Genomic DNA, 10,985 nt, shown 5'->3' with positions numbered 1-10,985 from the left:
TTGGAGTTTATCTCCTTCCAGGAGCACAGCTCAAAAATAGTGGGGGTTCATGGCTTATTGCTTATAAAACTGGGTTTGCTTGAAATTAAAGTTGAGATAGTTCCTTAATAGGGCCCCAAACAAACCCTTACAGGTCACGGTGATAGGTTGTTACCGTATTCAACATGTCAGCCACGTAAACAAAAACACGTCTTTGTTTTCGCAGCTAAACAGTTAGCTCTCAAATGATTTGGAAAACATTTTAAGTGAGAAATAGGCAATGCAGTGACATTATATTGATCCATATCACTTTGTGAACCAATTGTTGCAGTGGACACACCTGGCACCACCTTCAGGATGAGAAAGACCCCTCCACTTCGCAGAGAAAATAAACTGTTGCGTAACAATGCCTATTTGTGCCGTCAGTACAGTGACGTCAGCCAGGTCCATATATGGACATACTTGTTGATTCTTGATTCTTCTCGATTCAATTTTGTCCAGACACACTCACTCATGGAGTCAACCGTTGCCTAACAACGCCGACTTGTGCTGACATCAGTGATCTCCCGGGTTAATATCAGGCCATAAATGCCCAGGCACATCATCGTATAACAGGAGTGCTTCAGAATCATTGTCATGGTACTTCTTATTTAATCATTTTTGTCTGGGATGACGTCATCTTTTCCGAGCAGGAATTGTAAAAAAGGGGTCGTGCGACGTACAAGCCTCACACCGAAAGTTGTTCGTTCTAGCCTTTTGCTTTTGAGGCAAACAGGAATTACTGTAAAGTAAGATAACGCTGGGGTTACACCTTGGACATAGCTCACAGACATATCATCACCCAAAGGACTACACTGCTTCACGTTGAGCCTTAATAAGTCGTATAAAGCATGGGGCTGGAGGATCTGGTGAACACGGCCCAGGACACGGCCGACACCTTCCTGCGAGTGACCAAGCGCTACCTGCCTCACCTGGCTCGCCTCGCCCTCATCAGCACCTTCCTGGAGGACGGCCTGCGCATGTGGTTCCAGTGGGACGAGCAGATCGACAGCATGAACCACACCTGGGGCTGCGGCTACCTCCTGGGCACCTGCTTCGTGCTCGTCAACCTGGTGGGGCAGCTGGGCGCCTGCGGCCTCGTCCTCGGCCGGCGCTCTGTGCGCCGCGCCTGCTACGTCCTGATCGGCATCGTGGCCCTGCAGACCGTCTCCTACCCCATGATGTGGGGCGTGAGGTTCCTGATGAGGAACCTGGCGCTGGTCGGCAGCGTCCTGCTGCTGCTGGCCGAGTCCTACGCCGAGCCGGGGAAGAGCGTGTTTGCCGGGGTCCCCTCCGTGGGGACGCGCTCCCCGAAGCAGTACATCCAGCTGGGCGGCCGGGTGCTGCTGGTGCTCATGTCCATGACCCTGCTGCGTGTCAGCTCCAGCCCCTTCGTTCTCCTGCAGAACGCTGTGTGCTCGGCCCTCATCCTCCTGGTGGCCGTGGGCTATAAGACCCAGCTGGCGGCGCTGTCGCTGGTGCTGTGGCACCTGGTCTGCAACGTCTACCTCAACGCCTTCTGGACCATCCCAGCCAGCAAGCCCATGCACGACTTCCTCAAGTACGACTTCTTCCAGACCACCTCGGTCATCGGGGGCCTGCTGCTGGTGGTGGCCATGGGGCCCGGGGGAGTGTCCATGGACGAGAAGAAGAAGGAGTGGTAGGAAGGTACCAGGCCTGGAATTTCATCATTTTAGGGGCAAGGCCACTTGGCCTTTAGTGTTGGCAATTATTTTAGGGCACAAAGCCAAATGCCAGGGCAGGAAGGCCATCAAATAAGACAAGATCTTAATTTAATACATTATTTAATACATTAAATAAATAACAATATTTACAATCTGATCCATGATGAGCCTTGCACCAAAGTCACTGGATAGGTTTAAAGATGGGTGGGACTTTTTGAATTCAGAATCTCAACAAAAGACACTGGTGTCTACATGACCAGAAAGAGACAGGGGAAAGTGGCCGGGTGCATCCCCCCATTCAGACATATACTACCATTCCGACACTAACCCTATACTGAATGGAGAGCGGCCCCCACGACGGCCATGGCCTTCGTAGCCGTCCTGAATTCCTGCCCTGGTATGTACCAAACATTGGGTCGCGAGTGAATGAATCCTCTATTTTTTTTGTTTCACACATTTTGTTCGTATTTATTAATGCCAACTGCTCCTACGTCTGGCTTTGTGTGTGAGTGTCCGAGCACATAACTCCATGTATGGAGATAACTGACGTCACAGACAGAACGGCCCATACAAGGAGATGTGTCGCACGTGTGTCGTGTTTGATACCATAGCACAGGTCCGATATTTTGTAAGTAATTCCATTAATAAATAATACATCAAAAATTGTAATAAATGCATGTGAAAAAAAACATGTTTAAGAAGTAGCGACACGTTGTGAGCTTGTAGGCAAACGTCACATTTCTCTTTTGGGTCTCGAGCTAAAAAGGTTCTGGAACCGCTGCTGTATACAGTATCGGACTCTACTCACATGTCAGGAGCATGTGGAATATCTGACCTGCCTGCATATCTCTGCACCAAAACATTTCAGGAAATGAAAAAATAAAATGAAGAAAGTTGAGTTAGGAGCTTTGTTTTGTCTACCATTGATGAGAACAGCCCAATGAACCTCCAGGTTCACAATGAGGTTGGAGGCCAAAAGAGGGCGTGGAGCCTGCAGTTATAGCAGAACCACCTAAACTCCACCCCCCCTTTGGTGGAGTTTTCTCAGAAGCACTTTTTTTATGATTAGTATTTTATTAATTTTAAAATTTTAAACACATAACACACAGACAAATACAAACACAGTACATAAGAAAAAAAAGAAAAAAACACAATAACCAAAGAATAATAATAATAATACACGGTTCAAGAACACAGAGGCAATTGGAGTACCACAGCTAAACCATCAAGTTACTGGAAATGTTTACCAGTAGGTATGTCTCGCCCACAAGCTTAGAACGCTTCAGAGTCCCGCAATGTGGAGATGGTAGTGACCCCATTTTAGTTCATAAAAGTCCATCCTATGATAGGATACATGATAGGATTCCTATCATGTAGCCTATATGACAGTCTCTCATATGAGGATAGTTGGCCTATTGCATTGACCCAGTGAGACAATGCCGGAAGAGACGAAGCTTTCCAGTCCTTGATCAGCAGCCTCCTTCCTGCCATTAAGACAGTTTGTATCCATTCTGCTAAAGGGAAGGCAATGTTTTTCAGAATCTTAGGGTCTCCCAGTATGAACAAACTAGAAGTGTTTTGAACCAGACGGAGGGTGTTCAATAGCACTGATTTATGAAATAAATCACACCTGTGTGAAGTGAGCGATGATGACGATAGACCCCATGTTGTCACAGTATAGACCCACATGACTCATCATTACATTGTCCCAGTGCTTAATTTGTGGGGGAACAAGGGGGAACATGTTCCCTCACCTCTTGGATCCGGGACCTATTTGATTGGATCCGGTGGATCCGGCACCTCTTTTATTGGATCTGGTGGATCCGGCACCTATTTGATTACCTCTTTGATTGGATCCAGTGGATCAGGCACCTATTTGATTGGTCCGGGACCTTCCCTGTCAATCAAAATAGTGCTGTTTGGTCATTTATGTTTTCCTCCTTCCAAATAGAGACCTTTTGGCTGCAGCATTTTTCTTTACCTCATATTTCCATGTTTTTATTCAATTTCTTCTAATGTTTCTGATGTCGTGCTTCATGGGTGGCAGTGACACAATAGACACGCTATATACAGTACACACATACATGGTGTCATAGAATTTTGTTAACAATAAAAATATATATTTTTTAATATGCCAGTTATTCAGATTGATCATTCCAAATTGATATATTGACTACCAGTGTTCTGATGGGCCACATGTGCCAAATGTTGGTGTTAATGTTATACTGGGTGAGTACATTTACAGGACACACACACATTTTGCTATGGCAAAACGCTGAGGAAAAAGGCTACAGACATACGACATATGACATCACTAGACAAACATGATGCTACGCACACACATTTTACTATGGCAAAACGCTGAGGAAAAAGGCTACGGACACACGCACAGCCACTTATAGGAACGGTTTGCACCGCTCAAAAAACTGCCTGCACGCGCAGTTTACGCTTGCAGGCCGGGATCCGGCACCTGTTCATTGACAATTAAGCACTGATTGTCCCATCAGAAAAGGGACATACGGATACGTAATACGTATTTGATTGGCTGTCCATTTAGCATGGACATTCACACAAAGTCACGTATTGGAGCGGTTAGCCCCACAAAAGAATCACACCTAGTGTGAAGAGAGAAGTGCTATTTATGATATAATAATAGGCCACGCTTCAGAGCCCGGATACTTTTTTATACCTAGTGTGAAGTGAGGGGTGCTATTTATATGAGTTAATTTCATCAAGCGTCACTAGCCAATCACAACATGTCCTGCAAAGCTTGGCCAATAGTGTGAAATATTTGTGAAATGCCATATCTGTAATTTGCCATCTAGAAAAGAAAATGAGACTAAGAAGAGTCAGTAGTAGCCACGTGGACTTTGTCTATTTGTATATATACAAATATTTGTCCAGATGCACTTAAATGCACTTACAGAACTTGAACGTATATTGTCGTTGTCGGGTGAAGATCTTGCATGTCCAAAACCGTTCGTTTTGCAAGCACACGATCTGCAAGCACACGATCTACAAGCACACAACGACTCGTACTGCGAGGCGTTGTGTACTTGTAGATCGGCTGTTTTCACTGTGTGTGCAATCAGCTTGCTTGCTTGTGTGTGTGTGTGTGTGTGTGTGGAATGCAATGCGTGCGTGTGTGCGTGTGATTAAACACTCCAACATTTTAATATCCTCCAGTGTTTGATGTGGTCAAATGAATAATTAATCATATCATTACTGGATGTTCTGGTGTGACTCACCGTACTGTTTGGCTGTTGTGTCAAGCTCATTTCACCACATCAGATGTGGAGAACAAATGCACAGTGACATTTCTTTCAATTCTAAATGAACTGCCACCATTACTTCTGTCTTTTTATTTTTTATTTTATTTTATTTTTCAAACTCCAACTATTTTGTCCTTGTTATTAACCAGTGGTAGTTTACAATAAGCGTGAAAACATGTCACAATTTGTTTACCTGTTTACCTCCATGTCTGTCCAGACTCATAGTACAGTATAGACTCATGGTGGGTGGCAGTGGCTCAGGGGTAGAGAAACCGTCATTAGAACACGGGGGATTCCTGAAGGGTTCCCAGTTCAATCCCAGGCTCCCCCAGAGTTGGTGTTGAAAAGTCCTTTAGCAAGACTCTGAATTTGGTGGTGCCTTGCATGTTTTCCTCCGCCATCAGGCACAATCTCTGTAAAGCGCCTTGGATAAAGGCGCTATATAAATGCACCATCTACCATTTACTCTGAATGCATAGACCTCATATACGGTAGTATGTAGTGAATTTGTTTTGAAATTCTTGAACACAAATCATCTCTTCTGGGGGTCCCTGACACAAAATATCTTCAGGTGGGGGGGGGGGGGGGGGGTGGTCCGTGGCCAAATACACAAATGTGGGGGTCATAATTAGCCCAAATAATACAAACAATACATAATACAAAAAAATTTCTTTCCTCAAAATCTCTGTTTGTGTGTGCCTCTCTGTGCATACAGTACGTACGTGCGCTTGTGTGTGCGCGTGGCCGGGCAGGCGTGCATGTGTGTGTGTGCGTGATGTGACGTGACGTGATGCACCAGGGATGGCACGCAACGAGAGGAGCTCTGAAATGTGTTATTGTAAGAAACAGTGACTGCTCCCAGACCTTCCCACTACAGCAGTGCTCTGGATTAAAACCATATTGGCTTCCTCTGAGCATCCCGCACACACGCACGCACGCACGCACACACACACACACACACCCACAGCATTGGATGACTACAAATGTTCGACACATTGCAAAGCTGCGCTGTCCGTATAGGAGGTGCTCTTATTGGGCCCCTCATTGATTACGGAGTCCTTGTCTGATATCGCGATGCCCCAGCAGCCTTAAAGTTAAAGCTCCAAACAGCCCAGAACAAACTAATTAGGGTCGTGCTTGGTCTTCCTCCTCGGGCCCATAAGGTGGTGGTGGTGGTGGTTTAATACAATGAGTTGTACAAGTGATTTTGTACATAGGAGTACCACAGGCCTGTGGTACCGTGATTCTGCCCTAAGCACAGGAAATCAAACCTTAGTTATACTGGCATTGCAAGGACAAGCTGTAAGTAACATAAACAATATCTGTCAGACCTAGGAAAGACATCTTGACTCTTACAGTACATCATGTAATCTGTAATGTATGATACGGCATAATCTACTGTTACTAACGTCACTCAAAATCATTCATGATAATATAATATCTACAACTGTTATTAACGTCACATAATCAATCATGATAATATGATACTGGCCCATTGCTGCAAATCTGCTGTATATACTGCCCTGATTCATGCAAGAAATTAAAAATAACACACACACTGACACCTGTTCTCCAATTGAAACAAGCCCAAATGCTTTCTTGTGGTCTTTATCCTTTGAGTTGACCTTGTACCAGTGAACTGTACCGTCCTGTACCTTTTTTCCTATGCAAATCTATAATAAAGTATTCAATCAACCACTAAGACTCCCTAATCGGGAGATAAGCGACCGTCACGTCGCATACACAAACTTTAGAAGGCAATCGTAGCCAATCAGGAGGGAATATGGGAAATGGGACCGATCCATGTTGATGACATGACTTTAGAGATGCTGTGTACCGCTTAGCGTGATTTTAGGGCAAAATCTGTAGGAGCCGTGTAATCAGGGGCGGAGGTTATGATTTAGCAGCCAAGAAGTTTGTGTGCAAAGTTTGGCATGGATAGGGGCAACGGTGGCGGAGATAAGAGTATGGCCAAAAGTGTTACGTGACGTGACGGACGGAGGGACAGCCGGTGAAGCTTTTCATAGTAACTTGCGACCTAACGGTCGCAAATCAATCTATCAATCAATTCTAAATGGACCTCCTCCTACAGCCTCATTATTGGTACACACAGAAAACCTTTAGTACCTTAGACATTTAGAAATGTGTAAATTGTTTGACATTCCACGGCGGCCCGGCCCCAATAGTGACAAGCCTAAAATAGGGGGTTTGCGAGGTTGAGAGTGGTTAAAGACGTGCGTGTGCAGGAGCGGTCTCTCTTTATCATATGCCACATAACAATGAATACCAGCTGATTGAAGGCTCTGGCTGGCGTTTGCACACACATTTGCGTGTGAGCGGTTTCTTAGCCTTAGCGGGTACAAGAGTGTCTTTAGGGCACATCTGTCCAGAGACAAAAGACTGTGTGCATCTCGAAGACGGCGGCTTTTTTTTTCTTCTTCTCCTTTTGACAGGGAGGGAATGAGTAATTGAAGTGAACTAATCCAACAGAATATAAAGTAAAGCATGTAAAGTCGCACAAAGTGAAACAAGATGAAGGGATGGGTGCCACACGGCACATGGAAAACTGCGAACTCTTCGACAACGGGCAGAAGCTGACGGGGAGGACAAAAAACCGGCAGCGCAAAGCAAAGCAGCTGTGTGAACATTATCTGGTGAAGAATTTAGGCGGTGATGGACACTAACAAAGAACATTTACTTGAGTAATTTACTAGTATACAAATTAAGTTTATTCAATATCTTTGTTTTTTTTTTTTTGGGGGGGGGGGTATTTATGTGACTTTCACTCTACTATATACCTAGTAAAATAGTTAAAGTAGGTGATATTCAAGCTCACATTATGTTTGTAGCCCGCAATTTCTAATCTTTCCAGTGAAAAGATGACTTGTACTTGTACTCGTACAAGTCATGTACTCGTGTACTCGTTTCCTACAGAGGATCGCCCCGATGGTCAATTTCAACACACTGAAGACCATAGCTGGTGCTATAATCCAGCCCCTCTTTGACTACGGAGTCCACGTATGGTATCGTGACGCACCACAAGCCCTGAAAACTAAACTCCAAACAGCCCAAAATAAACTAATTAGGGTCCTGCTTATCCTTCCCTATCAGACTCACCTCACCGCTACTCACCAATTAAGAGTGGGGTGGCTCAGAGTAGATGACAGAGTACAGCAACTTGCAATGGGCCTGGTGTACAAGATACACTACACCACTATGATACCCAAGTACCTTTCAAAATACTTTATAAACATTAAGGATGTCCATAATTACAACACCAGAGGCAGCGCCACAGATCACTTTCAACCCAGAGTCAAAACCAACAAAGGGTCAAACTCTTTTTTCTGCTATACCACCAAAATGTGGAAAGCTTTACCGAAGGCCATAAAGGAGTGTGGATCACTAGCATCCTTTAAAATTGCCCTGAAAAACCACTTACAGGCAGCAGCCGTTCGCAACTGGTAAAAAATGAACCTAGCCCAACCCTACCCTCCCCTGCCCCTTCTCTGTATATACTGTTTGTTTTAGACTTACTGTCTTTTTTTGTTTTTCTTTACATATCTACTGCATAGTACTGTGTTCTATTTGTCTGTCATTCAATGTTATATGAGATACTTCAATGGTTTCCAGTGGAAATAAGCTTAGTCTTTTCATGGATCTCCTTTTAGTAGACCTTGTACCAGTGAACTGTACCGTCATGAAACTGTACCTTTTCCTATGCAAACTTCTAATAAAGTCTTCAATCAATCAATCAATCAATCAATCAATCAAGAATTCAAAGTGTAGGGTGCTTGACTGCTCGGGTGGCGCAGTGGTTAAGTCCCTGCCCCTCCACCACAGAGGTTGTGGGTTAGAGTCCAACTTGGTGCATTTGGCTTTTTCGGGCATCTATGCAAACACAAATGGACTGTGTTTTGGGGAGGTAAGCCGGACGGGGAGGGTGATAATATTCCCTGCACGCACTCCTATACGGGCTGGGGCGGCACCTGTCAGCAGGGAGTGTTGGGCGGGATGAGGGGGACTGCCCATAAGTCCTACATCTCATTAGTCCTAATTTGGTTAGGTTTAGGCATAGTTGCGACCGTAAGGTCGCAGTTTAGTATCAAAACCTCCACCGGCCGTCCGTCCGTCCGTCCGTCCGTCCGTCCGTCGGTCACACGTCACACCTTTGCCCTGCTCATATCTCCGCATCAGTATGACATCACACTGCTGACATCAGTATGACATCGGCAGCCATAGTTACACCTGGAATGTTGAATCTCCATATATGGAGATAACCTACGCATCACACAAAGTCTGACCTCACCAGCCCATACTTGGGCATGGACGACTTATATCTCCATATACGGAGATGGCCATATATGGAGATACGATGACATCACAGAGTCCACAGCTGATGATGTGGCGTGATGTCATACAATACACAAACAAGCCCTATATAAAGGGGCAATTCTCACCAGGGAAGAGAGCATTCCCCACTAGCTGAGTATCTTAAGATGGTTGGATGTGATGATAAGCTATAAGCTTAGTTGATCCTGGCGATAAGGTCTGAGTCGAGGAATGCTCTCTTCCCTGGTGAGAATTGCCCCTTTATATAGGGCTTGTTTGTGTATTGTATGACATCACGCCACATCATCAGCTGTGGACTCTGTGATGTCATCGTATCTCCATATATGGCCATCTCCGTATATGGAGATATAAGTCGTCCATGCCCAAGTATGGGCTGGTGAGGTCAGACTTTGTGTGATGCGTAGGTTATCTCCATATATGGAGATTCAACATTCCAGGTGTAACTATGGCTGCCCGTATGACGTGAGAGGTGGAGGTTGTGATATTTGTGGAGATCTCCCGATTAGGGAGTCTTACTGGTTTTACTGAGGTTAGGGTTTGGTTTAGGTTTAGGCATAGTATTTTCACCAGGTTAACATTCACCAGATTCAGACTAATGGGATGTAGGAACAATGAAATGTCGGACCAATGCCATGGCACAGGGATGAGTAGGCCCTACGTCATCGCGGTGGGGGCTGTGTTGTCAGTAGGAGACAAAACAAATGTGTGTGGGTGAGGATTTGATTGGCATGATGACTAAATTGGGGAGGAAAAGGTTGTTTAAAAAATGATTGGCTTGTGGTGTGTCCATGAAACAAGCACAGATGCAGCAGTTTCGCAGGAGTACAGGGACGCGCAGAAAATGTTAGAGAGGCAGAGGCTGACATTTCTAAAAGGGCCTTTTGGTGAAAACCTCGAAAATAGCAGACCTCCAAGCTCGGAGGTTGGTTATTTTCGATGCTGGATTTCTACACAGAGAGGGCAATTCTTTCATGAGATGCTCCAGTCAAGTCCAGGAGAGTTTGGACAAGGCAATACTCTTGAATGCTGCCTTCAGGTATGGCATGGGAAGAGAGCATTTACATTTTTTTCACCATAGTAAAAACTGCTCAAGCCCCCTTTGATGTCTATGTGTGCACGTGCCTGCACGAGTATGCCCACTTGATGCTCCGCCTCCCAACCTACGAGCTGAACACGCCTATGAAAATGAGTTTTTTATCCGCTTTTAACCTGAACTGGAAAACAAACTACTTCCATGCCCCTTTAATGTAGACCAGTCTATACATTCCAGTGTAAGGGTAGGACGTGAACGGCATTCTCTCCACAATCAATAACCAATAGTAAAGATGCTATCAGAGCTCAATGACCACAATGTCTCTGAAAGGTTTGATGTGTTTATTAGGGCAAACATTTATTTATATATTATTGATTAGTAGCCTAACTAATGACACAAATGGGGAAAGAAAAGCAAAATTCGATGAACGGATATAGAGAGGATAACTTAAAGGAGTAGTTCACCCCAAAACGACTTTTTGATTACAATAAATGTCCCCATTGGTTTCAGATAGGGACCCAAATGCATTTGGATCCCTTTCCGAAATCACTGGCGGTAAATTTACTATAATATCATTTTTGTCTTAGGAATGCGAGAAATTCAAAAAATATATTATTGAACACAAGT

The 10,985-nt window shown here is 44.7% G+C and overlaps 1 protein-coding gene across 1 annotated transcript; it reads left to right on the top strand.

The window, feature by feature from the left end:
- Positions 1-869: 869 nt before the first annotated feature.
- LOC308295878 (surfeit locus protein 4-like) lies at positions 870-1,682 on the top strand (the record flags this gene model as incomplete). The annotated part of the gene is made up of 1 exon (XM_080738951.1): positions 870-1,682. The coding sequence occupies one exon, from the start codon at positions 870-872 to the stop codon at positions 1,680-1,682; it is 813 nt and encodes a 270-aa protein (XP_080595077.1).
- Positions 1,683-10,985: the final 9,303 nt, after the last annotated feature.

The sequence above is a fragment of the Nannobrachium achirus genome, assembly GCF_963921795.1.
Source record: "Nannobrachium achirus genome assembly, chromosome: 12".
Lineage (NCBI taxonomy): Eukaryota > Metazoa > Chordata > Actinopteri > Myctophiformes > Myctophidae > Nannobrachium > Nannobrachium achirus.
The sequence above is the reverse complement of the archived record's forward strand: the minus strand, read 5'-3'. Positions and strand labels throughout refer to the sequence as shown.